General features: G+C 33.2%; 1 protein-coding gene across 3 annotated transcripts; it reads left to right on the forward strand.

Moving 5' to 3' along the window:
• Positions 1 to 9,977: 9,977 nt before the first annotated feature.
• LOC126892608 (uncharacterized) lies at positions 9,978 to 15,814 on the forward strand. 3 transcript variants are annotated; one of them, XM_050662183.1, is made up of 3 exons: positions 9,978 to 10,671; positions 10,931 to 11,274; positions 11,670 to 15,814. In XM_050662183.1, exon 3 carries the CDS (start codon positions 11,862 to 11,864, stop codon positions 15,669 to 15,671), a length of 3,810 nt encoding a protein of 1,269 aa, XP_050518140.1. In that variant the 5' UTR covers positions 9,978 to 10,671; positions 10,931 to 11,274; positions 11,670 to 11,861; the 3' UTR covers positions 15,672 to 15,814. The 3 variants fall into 3 exon arrangements, with proteins under 3 accessions (XP_050518140.1, XP_050518143.1, XP_050518141.1); XM_050662186.1 differs by having other exon boundaries at positions 10,971 to 11,274; XM_050662184.1 differs by lacking the exon at positions 9,978 to 10,671 and having other exon boundaries at positions 10,710 to 11,274.
• The last annotated feature ends 6,386 nt before the right edge of the window (positions 15,815 to 22,200 follow it).

Genomic DNA, 22,200 nt, shown 5'->3' on the forward strand with positions numbered 1-22,200 from the left:
CTCTCGACAACCCTAAAGGTGTCGAGTTAACCAGTTTTTAAGGTTATGCTATTATTATTAGTGTGTTTTGGAAGAAATTAAAAAAAAATTATATAAAAACTCTAATATTTGTATTATTTATTTGTATATTTACTTATTTTCCATGATACTATAAATAACATTAACTTTATTTATAGTATGTTATTTTCTATAAAAACTTAATCTTATATAAAATCACAAGTGCTTTGGACCAAATTTGTTAATTTCTTAATAAAAATCACAAGTATGCTGCCAATTGTTCGAGAACATTTACTACAAATTCAAAGAAGACAAGAAAATCTTGCATTGGTTCGTAAACGTGAACAACTCAGACGAAATCAGGAACCATTTGAACTGCCTGAAAAAAGATTTATAGAGTTATTCAGACTCTCTAAGGACTTAGCATCAATACTCATCCAATTTGTAAGCCATCATGTAGCAGAGAGAAAAGTAGCTAGAGGAATAACTGTAGAAAGTATAGTTCTTTGTAGTTTACGTTTTTATGCAACAGGGTCGTATCAAAGGTGTTTGGGAGAAGAGTTTAATTTTGGTATAGCCCAGAGCACTGTTCATAAGTATGTCCATCTAATAACTGATATTTTAAATGAACATTTTGTGCCTCAGAAAATAACATTTCCTATAAGTGAAGAAGAACGGGATGTTTTAAAAAATGATTTTTTAAGGAAATGGGGATTTCCTGGTTGCATTGGGGCCGTTGATGGCACCCATGTAGCTATCTTAAAACCAAGTATTGAAGAACACAATTTCATTAACAGAAAGGGCTATCACTCTTTAAACTGTCAAATTATTTGTGACACTCAATTAAAAATTAGAAGTGTATTTGCAAATTTTGGTGGCAGTACTCATGACAGCTTTATATGGAGGAATTCAACTGTCAATACATATATGAATCAACTGGCAACTAATAATGAAAGATGTTGGTTAGTGGGGGATTCTGGGTATCCTCTTTTGCCTTATCTAATGACTCCATTTCTTGTACCAGCTAACAATGCAGAGAGGCGTTACAATGAAGCTCGTGTACAAAGTAGGAACTGCATTGAGAGATGTTTTGGAGTACTTAAAACAAGATTTCGATGTTTGTCAAGAGAACGCACATCAAGATACAAACCAGAGTTTGTTTGCAAATTAGTTAGAGTGTCTGCAGCATTACACAATATGTGCATAGAAGGGGACATAGAATTTGTAGAAGAACTGCAAAATCCAGAGGGGGCTATGGAAGATGGCCCAGCGTACCATGCCCATAATATCCTTGCTGGACAACATATGAGAAATCTTATTGTTACTACTTACTTTGAATAAATGTTATTTTAGTGCCTTCATCTTGTTGTTTGAATTTAAATTGGGTAAATTGATTAAAGTACTTGTTGCAGTCTTCTTTGCTATTGATATGTAACTACTCCAAATCAAAATGATTCATTATTTAATTTGAAGCCTTTGCTTGTATACAATATAATAAACTATGGATTTCTTGGGACTAGCCCCTGGGATCCATAGTTTGTCTATAAAGGCTTAATAAAATAAACTTGGAGTGTTAGTATGCCATTTTTTAATTTAGTTTTATTTGTTTATGAGCAAGCCCAATTTAAGATAAATAAGAAATTTACAATTTAGAGCAGTGCTATAACAAAACAATAGTTGACTAGTAAATAAAATGAGTAATAAAACCAGTAAACAAATATTTATTTTATGAACAAACAAAGTATACTACATTTTCTCTGCAATAATTTTTAACGAATCCGCTATAGAACCTAGCTTTTGGTTGATTGACTCCAGTTTTGTGTCCATGTTTTTCAGTATGTCAATTGTTTCCACATATGTATCTTCAACACTCACTTTCCTTTGTTTCATATAACTATGTTCATGTGTTGAAATTTGTCTCTTTTCAACTCTAGGTTTTGTAGATATTGGGTTGATGGGAACACTAGATGTAGAGACAGAGGTAGGAGATGAACATACCCCTTCTTGCCAACTGGTGGATGCATCATCATTTATTTTTACGGATATTGGTAAATGCAATTGTGATTGGGCCAATGTCTGAGGTGGTTCCAACTAAAAAACAGTTAAATAATAAAATTTAAAAAATCATAAAGCTGCTTTAGTAGTTAAGGTCGGTGTGGTGAAAGCCTTCTTAAATCAACCTTAAATTTAGGGAAAGCTTAAATCAGTTAGGAGACTATTAACAAGTTTGTTCCTACAGAAGTTTCCAACTGTGACCGACTGTCAGATGCATGCGCAATAATAATTTCGCCGTTCCAACAAGATTTTCTCTGATTACTAGTCAACAAAGTACACTGTTTCATGAAATATTTAATCAGTTTGAGATTAGTTTCTGACAGTTTGAAAAGTTTCCGAACTTTTTGCAAAATGGTAAACACAGAAGAAATGTTTATATAATAGATTCTAGAATTATTACAGTCTCTGCTATCAAAGTAGTAAAATTTTTGGAATATTGTATATAGAATCCCTTCTCTTAGTAATATTTCCTTATTAAATGTTTTAGTATCACCAACTGAGATTTGTGTTGTAATCTAATAGTCAAAATTATGCAAATATGGGTATCTATGTACTCATTATATACATTTTAAAAAAGTATAAATATTAGATTACAAAATAAGTAATTTCAGTTAAAGAAACCCAAATATAATACAGATTCTAGAGTTACAGTCTCTGCTATCAAAACATTATATGGCATTGGTAAGACTATACATTTATTATACTCATATTGGTGATCTAATATTGTAGATGTTTTTATTATGTAAATATTTTAAAGTTTTATTATTGAAATAAAAAATTTCTTTTTGATGATGTTCAAATGGTTTTTAATCATAGAACAGTGATATTTTCGTGCATTATCAAATATGGAATATGGGTAAAATAGTAAGGTTAAACTTCTCTTGTTCCAGTGTTCCCATATATCAAAGTTTGTCCGACTAGACACCCTTAAGCTATTAACAAATTTGCAGACCTATAACCTTTTTGTTTGATTACAATGTTTGGGATTAGAAAGTAATAAGAATGTACTTACACCTGCTTCTGCCATATTTAGTCCAATAAAACTACTCCCCAGTAATTTCAAAGCCCTCTCCTCGTAGGAAGTCAATTGTTTTCCACTTGGGGGTCCTCCTCCAGTTCCAGTTTGTTCCCGTTTTATTTCTGCAGCTTTCTTTTTCAATGCCGACTTAAAATCGGTCCAAGTCTGAAAAGCATAATTATTTTAAATGATTTTTGCCATATAAGAATAACTAAATATGTTCCTACCTTTATCCATTTTTCAACGGGTTTATTAGTATACCCCAAACTATTAAGCTGGGTAGCAAGAGATTCCCACTTATTTCTTACTATATGTTTGGCATTGGGACCCGAAGCTCTTCCAGAAACCATTTCAGGGTTAGATTCAAATGCATCTAATAAAATTTCCCACTGTTTTGGGGTTGGTCTAGTTGACATTGTTATTTCAATTTTTAAATCAGCCGTAACAACAATATCGACAATAATTAACCATCTACCGTAAACAACGAAAAAAACGTATGAAAGTATCTTCGGTTGCTTAGATAAACTGAACAGAAGTTAGGTACAATCGAGAAACTCGATTTTCTACTCGATCGGGGTTCGTGAACAACTCAATAGACTCGATAACGAGTTAAGTCGATTTAATCGAGTCGACTTTCGTGATCCGCCTCCTAATCTAAGTTTTGGGCGAGTGTCCTGTCACTTCGTGCGCACTGTTCGTGTTTCCACTACGCGTTTTGGCCCTGGGGCAGAGGTAAGTTTACTGAATGGTGTCATCGTCGTCCAAAATTAGTTGTTCACACCATTCGTTGATCCATTGTGTTAGTTCTTTGTCTGTAGTGTCTATATTTGTGGGGGGATAAGTTATGTGTTTACGTGTTAGCTTGTCTGTAAGTGCTTGCCTAGCTGTTAGTCGTTGTGGTAGTGTACAGTCATTGATTATGTGGTGCTGGTCCTCGTGTACGTTACAGTGTGGGCAATTTCCATTTGTTTCTCTTAGGTTAAATCTGTTGTAGTATTCTTGTATGTGCCCGTGTCCTGTAAGTAGTTGTATGGCTTTCCATGTGAATTTAGGGTCTGTCAGTTTAACCCGTTGTATAATTCTGTGTGTTTTCCTCCCTTTTGTTGTGGAGTCCCAGTCTTGCTGCCACTTTGTCAACTTACTGTTCAGTTTGGCGTCTTTTATGTCCTGTTTTGTTGTTATTATTAGTAGTATAGCTATAGTGGTTCTGGGCCCAAAATATCGGGCCCAGAATTCCTAGGACTTTTCCATGTTAATTTTTGGACCCAGAATTCCTAGTACTTTTCAATGTAAAATATCGGGCCCAGAATTCCTAGAACTTTTCAATGCTTTTTCTCTCTAGGACATATCGTCGAGGTTCGGTGAGGCTCGTGGTGGGGGATTTGGTTTATTAGCAGAAATGTGTGAATTGTGTGTTAGCAGTAACAACAAAAAAAAAAAATGGTAGAGAATTATGAAGTGCGAGATAGAGTGTCAGAGTTGTATAACGTTTTTTGGAGCCTATCAAGAGAAGCATGGCATGAGTATAAGGTAACGTCAGATCGTTCAAAGTTGTATCTAGCATGTGATTATGATGAAGCGGTAGGTGTTTGTGCTGCGTTCCTGAGCAATGATATTAATCTGAATACATTATGTGAGGACATAACTGATTTAGGATATGGTCAATATTGTAATGCTCTAATGCCAGATGAAGGGTTTTTTAGTGAAGAGGAAGAAGAGGAGGAAGATGAAGTCGATTAAGAATAGTAAAGAACAAAAAATGTTACTTTTGTGTGTGTATGTGATTTTAAAATAAAATAAAAATTTCATACTATTGTTTTTATCTGAGATTGGTTTTAGGTAAGAAGTATGACTAAGAAAGAAATAAAAGACATATTTTGTTATTCTTTTATTAAATTCATAGGTATACAAAACAAATGTCATTCAAATGTAGTATATTTATATAGATTCGTGATTTTAAAATAAAATAAAAATTTCATACTATTGTTTTTTTTATCTGAGATTGGTTTTAGGTAAGAAGTATGACTAAGAAAGAAATAAAAGAAATTTTTTTTTATTCTTTTTATTAAATTCATAGGTATACAAAACAAATGTCATTCAATGTAGTATATTTATATAGATTCGATATCTTCAGAGCAGCAGCTTGTTTGTAAAAGCTTTCGGCGTTCTTCCAAAAATAATCTCTGTAGCTGATAGGTCTATTTTGAAATTGTGTAAGTTTATAGTGTCCACATAAGATTGGGCTTTTGAATGGAACAATAGGATAATAATGGTCATTTGATCCTATTGTAAAACCACAGGAATAGTTTCCTACTTTCTCATCTTTACAGGTAACTGAGGAATACATTGGTACTGGATTTTCAGAACGGAACGCTAAATATTCATTTAAAATTATTTCATTGTGATATACTTCTGCAACTATAAAGTCACCATCGTCAATTTGGTATTCAGTATTAACAAACACAGTTTTGGATGCTGGAACTCCAATAATTTGTGTAACAAGAACGATAGCAAATAATAAATAAAAAAAATACATCTTCATTGTTGTGGCTCTCTTCAATACACAGTGAAATTGAAAATCTCTTGTAGCTGTATATATCTTTTAAAGAGAGAGAGAACTGGAGGGGGTAGTAGCGCCTTCGCATGAACTAAAACAAGAAAAAAATATAAAATTAAAAGTGATTCTTTTTGTATTAATTTTTTTATATTTTACGTTTTTTAGTGTGGATCTTGATGTATTCTTGTATGAAGGTCTTCTAAAATGGCAATTGAGGAGTTCATTCTTCTTCTTCCCACCCCCAAGGGAGAGTATCAGTTTCAAAATAATTGACTATTCTTTTATCATCAGTAGGTCTTAAGGCAACTTTATTTTGTTGAATTGTGTAAACCTCATGTTTTTTAGAAATGATAAGATTTTGGGTAGCGTTCGTAACTGTGTGATGAAATAGACAATCAGAATAATCTTTAAAGGTTATAGATTTTAATTCACTTTTTTTTATGCCTTTAGCTTTTTTAATACTATATTCTTCTTTTTCATTTAATACTTTTAATGCATACATTTTTGATCGTAAACCTACAAACTCAGTCATAATTCGACCACCATTTTCATCTTTCATTAATCCTAAAACTTTTTTATTACATAGTGGCATGTTATAGGCATTATTTACTGAAAAATTTGATGTGTCAAACTTATTTATATCAGCCCTCATATGCTCATATACATTTTCGTCGAAAATATGATAAATTAAAGATTCAGTGTCACAATAAGGGAGTTTTGCGTTATCTCCAAATTTGTTTTTAGTATAGTTATAATGGAAGTCGTACAACCAAACTTTAGATAAATCTAAAATAGAAAAACCTATAAAAAGAGGTTTATTAAATGTTATTTGTGTTCGCTTCATTTCTACAACTACAAGATTTTCATTAATAATAGATAGACTATGAAAATTGGGTTTTGAAATGTAATTTCGAACACCATAACGGCCTTCCCACTTTGATAGTAATTTACAGTCCTTGTATTTACGTACATTTTCACAGGTCTTACCGAAGAAGGAATTTGTCATCATTTTGTAATTATTTGATTCAAATTCACTTTTACTTTTTTTCCTAAGTTCTGTATTTAGATCAACATATTTCTTCACCCAAGGTGCCTGATTGAATTTTAAGACTCTGTAAATTTTATCAAGTTTTAAACCTAGTGTTACTGCTTGTTCAAGAGCTCTGTAATGAATTATATAGTGTTTTTTATCAAATAAAGTTGTTAATAATTTTGTTACTTTGGATTTTGATTTTGGTGGTATTAGATGTTCAGGACATAAGGGTAAATCTTTGTGTATATTAAATAGTTCTTTTGAATAAATAGTGTCACATTCTAATATATATCCGATATCAGAGTTTTTATCAACGGTTGTAATATCTGACATCACATTAGGATCTATCCATTCAAAACCTCCATAAGGTAGAGAAAAACACATTATTGTACCATATAAATTTACAAAATCCCAATATATTAAGTAGGAATCACGATCTTGTTCATTATAGTCTTTACTCATATATTTGTTATTTGCTTTGCCATATCAATTGGATACTTGTGAAATTCCTCCTCGTAGACCTCGTTCGATAAACATTACTTTATCTATGTAATCTAATAACTCAATTTCTACTCCAGTAATCTTAAGACATGCATCAAATGATAATCCTGGAGCTGTGTAATAGTGAAGAGGATCTAAGCCATATGTTTTTAAAGAAGTTTCCCGAAAATTTTCAACAATATCACCTAATAATAATACGTCTGTAGTTAGATAAATTTCCGAAAAATCTTTTAACGTATTATTATGAAATTCTGTCCATATGTTGCATGCATGATTGTAATCATCATCACTAATATGTGTTTTAGTAAGAGTGCTATAAAAAGCATTTTTAGGAGGTAAATTTTCATCTTTAAGTTTCTCCCAAGAATCTAAATACTCATAAGGAAAAACACCTTTTCGTGTCAACAAATTAAATTGGATTTCATTTGGGAAAAACGATTTTAAAATTTTGTTTTGAGAAGTAGTCAAATAGGAGGCAAGCTTATCGATACTTTCAGACATAAATCTATAGGAATCGATAAATCGTAAACTGCATTTAGTACCTTGTACAAATTTTGTAAAGGAAATATATCTTTCTTTATTTAGAGGTAATATTTGAAAATTTCCTTCAATGTCCGTATTTAAATGTTTAATTAGGAAGTGACTATCATATCCCAAATTATGAAATACTATAGGTATCATAAAAGTTTCACGTAACTGTAAATTGCAACATTGATGTGAAGGACCCCTATAGGTTCCAGTCCTGTGGCAATGATCTTTGCATTTAATATCATCATCTGAAAAGGGTTGTGTGCAAATATAACATAATTCTGCATTTAAAAATTGATTTTCTTCTAGATTTGTCAAAGGTGTCATTGGAACAACGTTTGAATAGATATCATCCAGTTTTTTACTGATTAACCCTAATTCTTTAACAAACCAGGATATACAGTCCTCTCCTGTATAAATTTTAAATTGTGTTAATGAATCATCATATGAACATTTTAGTAGAAAAGCTACACTATAAGGTACATGATGTTGAATTTTTCTCATGTTCGCCGTTGGAATGGTAGGATCGGAATACTTTAATAGGAGACATTCTATATCTGCGTAAATGACAAAGGAAACTTTAATTTTGTTCTTAAAATTAGAAAATTTCAAGATTCTCTTATTCCAATTGGGAATTATCATTTTAGTATTATTCATTGTAAAACAGTCCACCCAATGTTGTTGAAGAAGAGGTTCAGATGAAAAATAATTTAAACATCGATCACATATCCACTTTTTAGTATTACTATTATTTAATTGTGTAAAAACTAATTTTGATAAATTTTTTATAAGGACATAATGGTAAATCTGATAGTGATCAATACAAATATTTTCAAAATTAATATTATTATCTCGATTGTCATATTCAATATTTTCATTTGTATAAGGAAGTATTAGTAGATTGACACGTTTTCTAAAGTCAAATTTACTTAAACAGACTGGTGCTATGCTGTTATGTTCAAAAATACCAAAAACGTTTATGGATATATTATTCATTTGTTCAAATTTCCCTATATCTTTTAATCTCATTGGGAAATCAATGTTATCATATTTTAGAACACTTGAAAAATGTGGATATGAGGATATTCTACTAGAATTTGTATTTGGTTGTACAGGAAACAAATATGCCACAACAGACCAAAGGAAACAGTAATTATCATTGTTTTTAATATTAATACAAGATTTTTTATTTGTAATAAAATCAGGTAATTCTATGTAACTAGAACAACCTACTGCTATGGGTATATACTGATTTATATTTACTTTTAAATTCAAAATTTCATACAATGCAAATCCTGAATCTCTCTCCTGAAAATCTTCAATTTTTGATAATATTCTATTAATGACGTATTCCTCATACCACTCTTTTAAATTAGTAGTGTGATGAATTATTTCGTTTTTTGTTGCAAAATGTTTAATATCAGTTTCTAAATTATGAGGTTTAATAAAATTTGCTAAAAATACAGTATTGACTTTTAAAAGTGTTTGTTTTAGTGCCTCTTTAATTTTTAGAGAAAAACTTCTAAATGCCTTTTTCAAAAATGTTTTAGGATCTTTAAAATTTAAATTAATAATTACACCAGTTTTGATTCTTTTATTAAAACTTGACTCTAAATCACGCCATATTAAATTATTATTAGTTTTTTTTTTAGATTTTTGTTTTTTTGACTGTAGTTTTAATAATTTTCGATGTTTCAAATTGTGTTTGTGATAATTTAAAAGACCCAAACCCGTTTCAATTCTATTACGATGTTTAATATGGTGAGACTTATTTTGAATTGCTTTCTTAACTAAATTTATACTTATTTTGATAAATCTGATCCACTTGTTGAACTCCTCAATTGTTCGTAACAGCATTACAACTTTTTCCACTTTCTTCACCATATCCAAAACAAACATATCCAAAGTTTGTGAAGACATGGTATGTTTTATATTATTTTCAAAAATACTGACAACTCATTGGCACTTCTGCTACACTGAAGCTACCGAAGTAGATAAGTAAGGCCGGTTCCCGCTCACCGTGGGAAAAAAGTGAGCCAGAATCGGTATGCCGGTTCCCGCTCACCGTGGGAAAAAAGTGAGCCAGAATCGGTATGCCGGTTCCCGCTCACCGTGGGAAAAAGTGAGCCAGAATCGGTATGCCGATTCCCGCTCACCGTGGGAAAAGTGAGCCAGAATCGGTATGCCGATTCCCGCTCACCGTATGCAATATAATCATTATCATCATCATGACAATGGATCATTCTAGGGGGGGTAACAATGGGCCATGCTTAACATATATAAAAATGCAATATAATCATCATCATGACAATGAACCATTCTAGGGGGGGTAACAATGGACCATGCTTAACATGTATAAAAATGCAATATAATCATCATCATCATCATCATGACAATGGGCCATTCTGGGATGAAGAGCATGACAATGGACCATTCTGGGGTGAAGTACATGACAATGGGCCATTCTGAACATGTATAAAAATGCGAAATGCTATACGATTATCATATATAGGGCTGAAAATATAATATTTGTACAAATTATGAAAAATCGAATAATTTGAAATATTTACAAAAATATTTTAAGTTGTTTGTTAACATGCCGGGTGTGTATGGTTGATAAGAAAAGAGTGCAGACGTTATTTTTGCAACAACAGGAATCCGTTAAAGATATGACAACCCACATTGCTAAAAGGCCGGATGGAGTCGGATGATAACATGTAACCACAGTTGTTATTTGTGTAAATGTTATCGCATATTTTTAAAACCCACAAGGTCTTGTTTTTGCAAAACATGGAAATCTTATCTCTGAAATGAACAATGTAACCGTGAGAATGTAAACATGTGATCACGTTCGTGTTGCGTGGGGGTAACGAGCTGCGGAATCCTTTAAAAACGGAGCAGCGCACTCCTTTGTCACAATCGACATCTGAAAGTCTTACAGTAAGTCATAAGTTCGCAGTGAAGTGAAAATAGTGAAGCAGGGTAAGCGATTTGTGTTGTTTATTTTTGAAATACGTATTTCTGAATGCAGTGTATACCTGTTTTATTGCTAAATATTTGTTTAAGCATTGTTTTCATATTTTGATTTTACATAGTATAGTGTTCCTCTCTTTTCATATTCAGATTTCATTCAATATTTTATTAAAAAAATGTTTACTTCATGTAACGTCTAACATAATTCACAGCTGTTCTCTCTCATCCTAATCGTTTAATACATCTCCACATTTTCGTATTGTTGCAGATGGATCTAGCCAAAATAAACAAATTCTCGCTTATTGCAGAGAGAAAGCCAGTCCAAAATTTGAGGGACCTACCTGTCGACACTCCATTTATAATTTACTCGGCGAAAATAGTAAAAAGCAAGTTTGGGGAGGTTGTATTGCTTGAACTAGAAGAAAGCATGGTTTTCCTACCTGACAGAGTGACAGCAGCCTATAAACCATTTGTACAAGAATTTTCTACCCAAAAATATTCTCTAGTCTACAAAGGCGCCATCAATATTGGAAAGCAACATCCTGCATCATCTTTTGAAGTTATTGAAAAATAGAAGCAGTACACCATCCGGACAACAGTCTAGCTTTAGAGGTATGTACTCTTCGTTCTTTGTGATAAATATTTTATTCTTTCAATTCTCTTTTGCTAAATATTTTCCAATTCCGTTGTGTAATGTATTTCATGCTATCTTGCAAAATAGTTTATTTTCCCATTCTCTTTTTGTCAATGATCTTTTCTCCATCTCAAACGAATCTTGTCAATTTATTTTCCATTATATTTTTGGCAATTATTATTTTTCATTTAAATTTTGCCATGTATTTTGTTCTCTTTTGCTAATTATTTTTGCGAAATATGTATGCTATTATTTTTATTCTTACAATTATTTTTTTATCAATTTTCTTCTTCTATTCAATTTTTGTCAAGTATTTTATTCTGTGCTGACAATATATGTTGAATGCATTAGACTAAAACAAATGTTATTGTAGGTACATCCGCTGTAAACTAACCTCAGCAAAAACTTCAAGCTAGCAACAATCATCTGGAACAACATCATAGCATCTCTCTGAACCAACTTCAAGCTAGCAACAATCATCTGGAAAACAGCATAGCATCTCTCTGAACCAACCTCAAGCTAGTAACAAAAATTGGTGAGTTTTCATTATTAAACTTTATTCAATATGAGTGGCATAGGAGAATTAAGTTGTGACATTGTACAAAATCTAATTAAAGCGAGAGACATTCTTTTTCAAAATTATACACCGCGAGAAGCAAATATTTGGCTAAAACATATTAAGAGGCATTTAACATTGTTTAATAAAGCTATTCGGTATGGCGACTTGGATGTACCAAAATTGCGTCGATTGCAAACAAACGTTGGACACTTAAAAACAATTAAAGTGGAAATTCAAAATTTTTCTCATCACGTGGGTGCTGGCATGAATAAACGCAACAAAGTTAAATGGGAGGAGGTAACTTCATCATTTGCAAGTCGGGTTAGAACGGGAATAATTATTAATCTGGCTCATAAGGACGTAATGCAATTTTTCGGTGATTGTTTCAAGCTTTTTAAAATTAGAATTACAAATATTTTAAAAAAATTTAATGTAATAAAATGTAATACCGCTTTTTGTGGAAAGTTTATAAGAAAAGCAAATCAGGGGGAAAATAGCGAATTTAAATATTTTAACACAAAAAATGAAATCATAGACGCGGGAACAGACTTGACTTTGTGGTTCCACTCGAACGTAATTGATAAACTTATGGCAAAACTATCAGAGTTTGAGGAAAAGGGATCAGGGTGGGCTTTGGAAAAAATAATATCTTTGGAGGTTAATATTAACAAATATGAAATCGGGAATGGGGCTTCATCCTTCATTAAGCTACCGGATCAAATCAGAAATAAAAACGCGTGTATCAATGTAAAAAACAATGATGAGGCGTGCTTTTTTTGGAGTATAGTTTCAGCGCTGTATCCCTCCAAAGCAAATTCTGATCGGACTAGTTCGTATCCACATTACACAACTGTCTTAAATGTTGATGGTTTGGAAACACCAATGACTATTGGAGGCATTTCGAAATTTGAGAAACAAAATGACATCTCTGTAAACGTATATGGGCTGGAAATGAATGTCGCTAAAGAAAAAACATTTTACGTAACAATACCGTTAAGGTTGTGTAAAATTAAATTAGCTAGACATGTAAATTTGCTGATGATACAAGATAAATATTTTCTAAAATTAAACGATTATGAGGCACCTATTGAGGATGATGAAATTGTAGATATCAAATACCATTATTGCATGATAAAGAATCTGTCTCGGCTTTTATCCAGTCAAACAAGCAATCATAGCCATAAAATATTTGTATGCGATAGATGTCTAAATTATTTTAGCAGTTTTGACAGACTAAATGATCATGCAAAATATTGTGAGAGAATCAACGACTGCAAAGTTTCATTTCCACCATATCAACATGTTAAATTTAAAAATCATGTGTATAAGCAGACAACACCTTTTGTTGTCTATGCAGACTTTGAAGCAATGCTACAAAAAATTAAAAATGGACCGCTTAAAAGTAAAACAATTAAACATCAGGAGCATAAAGCCTTTAGCGCCGGGTATTATGTCAAATGTTCTTATGATGAATCATTATCTTTTTATCGAAGCTACGCAGGTACGGGCTGTCTCGAATGGTATGCCAAGGAAATGGCTGATTTGGCAATGTTTGTGAATGGAAAGATAAAGCATATTGTGCCTATGAATATTAAACCAAACACTAATGGAGCAACTGATTGTCATATTTGCGAAAAACCATTTGTAGAAGAAGATGTGGTTGTTAAAGACCATTGCCACTTTACAGGAGCTTTCCGAGGATTTGCACACCAAGTGTGTAATCTTAACTTTAGAAAACAGTTTGTTGTTCCGATTTTTTTTCATAATCTTAGCGGTTACGACTCACATTTCATGATAAGGCAATTGGCGAAAAAAGGAAGTATCAGCCTACTCCCAATAAACAAGGAAAGATATATTTCCTTTACTCTGAACGATACACAATCCGCAGTTAAGTTGAGATTCGTTGATTCATTGAGATTTTTGAATTCCTCACTGGATAAACTGGCAACCACATTAAATACAGAAGATTTAAGGTACTTGGCTCGAGAATTTCCAAATGCCGCTCCTGAACAAATAGAGCTATTGAGAAGAAAAGGCATATTCCCATATGAATACATTGATTCTATGGATAGGTTAAAGGAAACTCAACTCCCATCTATTGATAAATTTTATAGTTCGCTAACAAATGAAAGCATCTCTAAAGATATGTACCAACATGCGCAAAACGTTTGGCAATCATTTGATATTAAAAATATTTTGGAATATAGCTTGTTATACATGAAGACCGATATAATGTTGTTAACTTGCATCTTTGAAAATTTCCGACAAAAATGTCGAGGTACATACGGTCTTGATCCTGCCTGGTACTTCACTATGCCAGGTTTTTCGTGGGATGCCATGCTTAAATATACAGGTTGCAAATTGGAGTTGCTGCAGGATATCGATAAAATCATGTTTATCGAAAAATCTATTCGAGGTGGAATTAGTCAAGTGAGTAATCGATACTCGGAGGCTAATAACAAATATATGCCATCTTACGACTCCTCAAAGCCCAGCAAGTATGTGGTTTATTTAGACGTCAATAATCTTTACGGTTGGGCAATGTCCCAGTGTTTACCATATGCAAAGTTTGAGTGGGTGGACACTAACATCGATGTTCTTAGTATTCCAGACGATGGTGATACAGGATACATACTACAAGTTGACTTGGAGTACCCCGAACACTTGCATGATTTACACAAAGATTTTCCATTTTGTTGCGAACATCAAGTTCCATCAGGGTCAAAGTTTAAAAAACTTATGACTACGCTCCATAATAAAACAGAGTATACTTTGCATTACCGTAACCTGAAACAAGCTCTAAATGCAGGGCTGAAACTTACAAAAATCCATAAAGTGTTGAAATTTCAACAAAGCGCCTGGCTCAAACCATATATCGATCTTAATACAAAACTACGAACTGCAGCAACAACGGCATTTGAGAAAGACTTATACAAATTAGCTAACAATGCTATATTCGGTAAAACAATGGAGAACATACGCAAACACCGCATAGTAAAGCTTGTTTCTAAGTGGGAGGGGAGATATGGAGCCAAAAATTTAATTTCCAGCCCTCGATTTCACAACAGAACTATTTTTGATGAAAATCTGATGGCAATCGAGCTAAATAAAACAAATCTAACATTCAACAAACCATTGTACATTGGAATGTCTATTCTAGACATATCTAAAGTCTGCATGTATGATTTTCATTATAATTTCATGCTACCAACTGTTGGAATTGAAAATTTAAAGCTGATGTATGGGGATACAGATAGTTTTATCTATGAAGTAACATGTGACGATGTTTACAGGGATGTCATTCAAACAAATCTATCTAAATTCGACACATCGGACTATGCCGAGGATAACCCCTATAACATCCCACAAGTCAATAAAAAAGTGCTTGGCTTAATGAAGGATGAGGCTAATGGACGCATCATTACTCATTTTGTAGGACTTAGATCGAAAATGTACTCGTTTAAACTGCAATATACAAACGAGGAGCGGCAGACCTTGTGGCAAAAATACAAGAATACCATGGATGATGCCGCTATTGAAAAAATTGTAAATAACTTGGGTGTTACGAAAAAATCTAAAGGGGTTAAGTATTCGGTTGTAAAAAATTCTATTACATTTGAGGATTACGTGGAGTGTCTAAAAGAATTTACCACAAAAAGCGTTACACAATCAACATTTCGTTCCTACGCACACAACATGTTTACAATCACGCAGGAAAAAATCGCGTTGTCTCCGTATGATGATAAACGATGTTTGCAAAAAGACTCATATGACACTTTGCCTTGGGGCCACTATGCCACTACAATGATTGAATAAACTGATAATAAATGGAAAACTTGCTTATTATCCGTATATAATTTTTGTATATTGTTCAATGTTTATCACTTGTATACTTTATATAATAAAACTTTATATAATACTTTATAATAAAAATTATGTAATAAAACTTTGTACACATATATTTTGGTTTTATTTAATAACACCATTTATTTTTTACATACAATCTGTTAAATCATTTACAAGTCTAATTTTATAATAAAATACATATTCTCTTAAAGCTAAACTTAACAAAGTATCTGGACAAATAGCGCAATATGCGTTAAAGGCTTCAACTGGCCCATACAAAGAGTCTTTGACATACAAATTTTTCTTAATGAAAGTTGAAAGGTTTATATAGTATTCGCGAAATTGTAAACTCTTCAACAGCATCACTTTATGGGACATCATGCTCTGGTCTGCTTCTAGAATTTGATTGACCTCTCCTTCCCATAAATAATATTCGACTCCAAATTTCTCAATGGTTACTAACTTTACATTCTCCATCACCAATTGTCGTAGTGTGTAGAAATCACCGCACTTTAATTCGATGGGGTCATACTCATCGGCAAAAGTAGGTAGGTCTGCTTGGAAAAAATCAACCAGTCTTTCTTTAAGCCACTCAATTATGGTTGCCCACTCGTTTGTGTGTAAACTGATTTTGTTACAAGTACCATGACGATACAGCATGATGGATGGTGAAAAATCTCGAGCTGGAGATAATCCAATTTTGATGTTGAAAGAGCTCATTGGATAGGTAGATTCTAATAAATAATATGGTTCATTTGTGGCAGCTTCTTCAAATTTTGCCAATACTCGATCTAATTCGGCGTCAGGACTGGGTGGCTGACTGTCATCATCATCATCATCATATTCTACACTAAATGATTGACTGATGTAGCCGCTATCTTGAGAACACATGGTGTTGTAACTGAATATGCCACTGTCAGGAGAACTCATCAGGTCTGTTGGAACTACGTATGCCGGTTCGTTGTTGAGAGAATTTATACTGTTCCCTTCCCCCACTCTTGCGGGCAATCCTTTTCCAAAAAATGTATTGCTACGCGGCGGATTAAAAGGTAGATCCTTAAACTACATCTGAACTATTGATCCAACTGTTGTGTTTGCTATCCAGTCCTAGCCATTTAACATACATCTTGGTGCCTTTTCGTCTAAGTACTTTTTCAACCAAGTAAATGTCGGGATTTTTCGTTTTCTGCAATTCTTCTTCGTAAAACCCACCGCTAATCGGCGCACCTTGCATGTCTTCTAGCAAATACGTTATGGGATTTGTTATCTTCACTTGTACAATTTTAAATAATTCTGTAGTCCAATTGGGTGTGTAGGCCTTTTCAAAGAAATGTTTTGCCTTTGATACACGTACAATATCACCAACTTTAAATTTTCGCGGGGCGGCAATCTTTAAGTAACTATAACTTTTGTGTAAAATAGCTTTTTCGTTGGATTTGTTGACCTGAGATGGCTTGTATCCTGTTTTACTGTGCTTCGTATTGTTGTATTCCTCGGTGATTAGCGGTAGGACATCCAACCATTTGTATGATCCATGTAAACTAAAATATTTGTACAACTTTGCTTTCAACGTTCTAATAACTCTTTCGCAAATGGCAACCTTCTTAATAACATAATGCACAGGCGATCACAAAGGAGCACCTAAGACGTAAAGACGTCTACAGAGACATGTTAACAGACGACCACAAAAGAGTACCTGAGACGTTGAGATGTCGTCAGAGACACGCTAACATAAGACGCATATGACCACACAGGGGTACCTGAGACGTATATAGACATCATCAGAGACACGCTAACAGAGGTATAAATACAAACATTTAAAGTTGAGACTTCAGTTACCATCATGTCTTCAAGTAGTGCAGTTCAAGTAAAAAAACTCGCAGCAATTGTGAGAGAAAAGTACAAAGCTCTTAGAAGAATGCAAGCAGATGAAAAAGAACTTCTACAGACAACGTTTAAACCAATAACTACTCCTCTTAAAGAAATAACCAATTATATGAATGAAAATGTCTCTAAACCAGATCTCAACGAAGATGATTCACAAACTAATCAACCATCACAGCCAAGTGGGGTCGACCCTCTACATACGCTAACATCGTACAACCCTTATTTAGAAATATATACGCAAGATTTAGGGAATACTGACCAGATATTCGGTCCCACGTTTAACTGGGAGATGGGAGAATGGACGATTGGTAATAAAATAATTGAGTTCGGTAAAGATAACATTCAAATAGATTCGCACATTTTTAAAGCTACACCCGGCCTGTACGAACTGATCTTCGCGAAAGAACCTACCCAATATACTCTAGACGATCAAAAAATTTACAAAACTCTTCTGGACTTATCAGAAGTACATAAGGATGGACGAGGGCGCCTACGTCACCAATCTCGCACAACAAAATACGAAAAAATTATTAAGCCAATGTATCTAGGAAAAAGAAGAAGAAGAACACAGGTCTTACATGGCACCGCAAAAAATGTCGAACCCGACGCAAAAAATACATCAGACATACAACAACAGTGTAAAAGAAGATATATATCACAGAAGGGACAAGATGCAAAGGACATGCAGATTAAAGGTTCAAAGATAAACCGTGATGATGTTCCCTCCAGACCTCTTGAAACACGGGATCGTGATATAGCAAATAAGCAGGTACTTAACGAACTGCAAGAAATATGGTTTCAGTATAACAAATATGGTGATCCGAACATGCTTGTGAAAGGGCTTAAAATTCTTTCAAAAGCCGACGTTTTAACCGGAAAAGAAGCATCTGAAATTATAGACGAACTGAGGTACCTCAATATTATTGAATAAAAACATACGCATACATAAAAAAAGACAAGAAATTTTAGAACTGCCAAGAAATTTCAGAATTTAAGTTCATTTTTCAAATAGGAGATAAGCCGTATGATAAGCGGACTGATAGAATACGAGACACCATTGTTTAACCGCTATGCCGTTAGATCCATGGATGAAAATTTTAAAATAAATTGGCTAGGACATATAGTTAATTAATAAATGTAATAATGTACTAGTATGAAATAATTGAAATAAAAATAATAAAAATAACGCATACTGTTTTCATTTACTGACCCACTGCTGCACTATGGTTGCCAATTCAATAAAACATAAAATTATTCAGAAATATACGGGTATGCATCGGACAACATACGTTGTTGCATCATACATGTTAGAAAAAAAAACATATTTATAAATCAAATTAGAAAATAAGAACTAAACGGTAAAATAAAATACTATTATCGTATCGTAATGCAGATAACAAGAAAAATGATAAAATGTATCATAAAAAGCTACTATTCTTGAAAAGGAAAGTGGCCTGGAAACGGCAACCAATTCTGGGGACACGTACCGATTCTGGTGCATGAAAGTGGTCCCGTATCGACATGTAAATCAACTTAAAAATAAAAAATAACCCGTAAAAGCACATACTTCGTGTATGCTAAATAGAACTGTTAAAAGAAATAAAATTTTTCACTATTCACCAAAAAGAATTGTAGAAAACAAAAAAAAAAAATCCTACTATACATGCTTAAAATTCCCGAACAGAATAATATATTTATTGTTTTTATTGGCAGAAACCGCATGATAAAACATTTCCTGACAAACCATTATTTTTTGGTTAACAAATACTGATAACAGTTTATAAAGTTACAACTTGCGGTTTTTCATATCCTGTTGTTGTTAAAAAATTACGTCTACAATATTTTCTTATCAGAGGCTTCGTCCGGTATACAGGCATTCTTTTGCTTATTTGATTTTATTATTTAAAAAATAATTTCTTCTAATTCTAAATTTTTCAAGAACATTCATTTTATGTCTACGATTAGGACAATTGTATACATGAATGGACAGTATACACTAGAATTTGCCATTGGGTTCGTATTTCTGCTTCAAGTCCATTGTGAACGTTGGCTATTAACATGGCAATGCTGATCTTGCTATGGCGCTTCAGAATCACTAGTATAAGTGTAGTGAGAATTTGACGACGATTCGTTTTTATAATGTTTTTAGTCATAAATAATGATCGTATCACACGTGGTCAGCCATTGTCGTAATATACGTGAAAAGACCTTTCTACTAGTATGTATCTCCACAGGGAGAAGAAGAGGCTGCAAATGACAAGACGGGGTTGAAGTTAGCAAAACTTTTGTATTAATAAAAAAATTTATTAGGTGGTCAACAAAAAGATTACGTAAATGTATCTATCAAATCGTATAAGATTGACTGTGTTTTTAATATCATCCCATTACAACATCGGGAAATCGGAAAAGATTATAAAAATATGGTATTTATGCGGCAATCGATGAAGTAAACCCGTTTAGATAACGATTTCCTGTTTTGTTAAACCATCTTGCGATCATCTTATGGCAATAAATTCTACTGTTACAGGGGTCATAATAAAAGTTACATAATGGAAATATTATACTTCAGAGAAAAAATATACGGTTCATTAAGTAAATTATGAAAGGTTAATGAAAAGGTGGTTTGTTTTATCAATATATTTTAAAATAAGTGCTATTTACTTCGTTTAGTGTATCGATATCCGAAAGGTGTAGAAGTGAAATCCTCAAACCTTCCTTTTTAAAGAATTTGGTTGAGCTTCGTTGTATTAACATGCCATGCTGATCTGTTCTTCTTATTTGACTACCGGGAATGGGTATAGGTCCGCAAAATTGAGTGAGTTAGTATTTGCTGGAGATCAAACTGCGATAAGAGATTTTTCTATGTTGATGGGTTTGTTTTAACGTCAATAAATAAGCATTTACTATGTTATTGCCACGTTATGGCAATGCACCATGTATCTTTGGAACGGATAATCAGAAATCAATGTATGATCCATCAAATTAAAGGATTTTGAATGATGAATTACGTTGTGATGTCTGTTTTGACACAATGTTATGTATAAGGCCTCTTTTGACACATTATCGTTTATTATTAGCATTGTATGGTGATTCTCATCGTATGATACCTCAAATTACAGGATTTTGAATGACAAATTACGTTGTGATGTCTGTTTTAACAACATGGCACGTATAACGCCTCTTTGACCCTCTATCTTATATGTAGAATCTTATCATGTAGCACCTCAAATTACAGGATTTTGAATGACAAATTACGTTATGATGTCTGTTTAACAACATGTTATGTATAAGGCCTCTTTGGCGCTCTATCATATGTTTTATGTGATTATATAAATTGATGACGTGCTTTTTCTTTACGACATTACTGTAAGATATGTTTTTATACATTAACATAAGTTTTTTCTACCTAGGTATACTCTAAGTGTATATAATTTTTTCTTAATATATCTGACACATAATAACGTTAAATATGGTCCTCCTTTTGGAGTATAAAAAGGACGGTCGACTTTTAATCCGCAAGGATGCACGCCTATGTACCTTTACGAAGGGAATTGTACATAAACCTATGAGCTGATCGTAATCCATATCTGCAAAGTATGTTGTCAGCTTGGGTTAGTATATACAGTGCATTCCGTATGTTTTATAAACATGATCAGGGGAAATTGTTGTCTGATGGCTATTAAAGAACCGTCTATGACCCTCATATATTCTTATCGCAGATGTTTAATATCAAACTGTAAAAACAATAATCTTACCCGGCTTGCCGTAGATAAAATGTTGTATGCAACTCACAATACATCAGTAATTTACATAAAAATAATATGCATTTTTCTGAAAAGACTTGTACATGAAATGTTTGCTGGTTTGGCCACAGCGTATGAATGGTATATGTTCATTGTAGGAATGTATGATTGGAGGGAGATCGAGGATGTTTGATGGTCGTACTGTAAGAATGGTATAGCTCTTCTAGATGGTTTGGGCATAGTTACGTGTTGCAGCCGACAGGTGGCATGATAAGATGAAGAACTGTGATAGGATGTTTGATGGTTTGGTCATACTGTAAGAATGGTATACGTTCTTCTAGAGGGCTTGGGTATAGTTACATGTTGCAGCCGACAGGTGGCATGATTAGGCGAAGAACTGTAATATACGTGGAATCCCCATTAAGTTGACAGGTCAAAATATCTCCAATAGCAACAAATATATCACCGTTTTGGCAATGTTGCCATGTTTCTCCTTTCCTTCAACGTCTGTTGCGTTAAAATCAATAGCAACGAAGATATAGTGCTGTTTTGTCATTGCTGACATCTTTGTTTTTATGTTAACATATTCAATATCCCCTCTTTTTCCAACAAGACCTTATTCACAAAAATTGAACTAATAGACACGAAGATACGATATAGTGCCGTTTTGGCAATGTCTTTGCGTTTGTTTTTCATGTTAACATATTCCTTGAACCTTCCACTTTCCAACAAGACCTCATACACGATGATCGAGCTAGTAGAAACGAAGATACGATATAGTGCCGTTTTGGCAATGTCTTATTCACGTCACGTCATTCACGTTACGTTATTCACGGTAAAATATCACGTTAAAGAGGTACACTGTTAGG

Source organism: Diabrotica virgifera, chromosome 9 (assembly GCF_917563875.1).
Source record: "Diabrotica virgifera virgifera chromosome 9, PGI_DIABVI_V3a".
Classification (NCBI taxonomy): domain Eukaryota; kingdom Metazoa; phylum Arthropoda; class Insecta; order Coleoptera; family Chrysomelidae; genus Diabrotica; species Diabrotica virgifera.

Coding starts and splice junctions, on each gene's coding strand:
- LOC126892608 (XM_050662183.1), top strand. CDS start 11,862: ATGAGTGGCATAGGAGAATTAAGTTGTGACATTGTACAAAATCTAATT.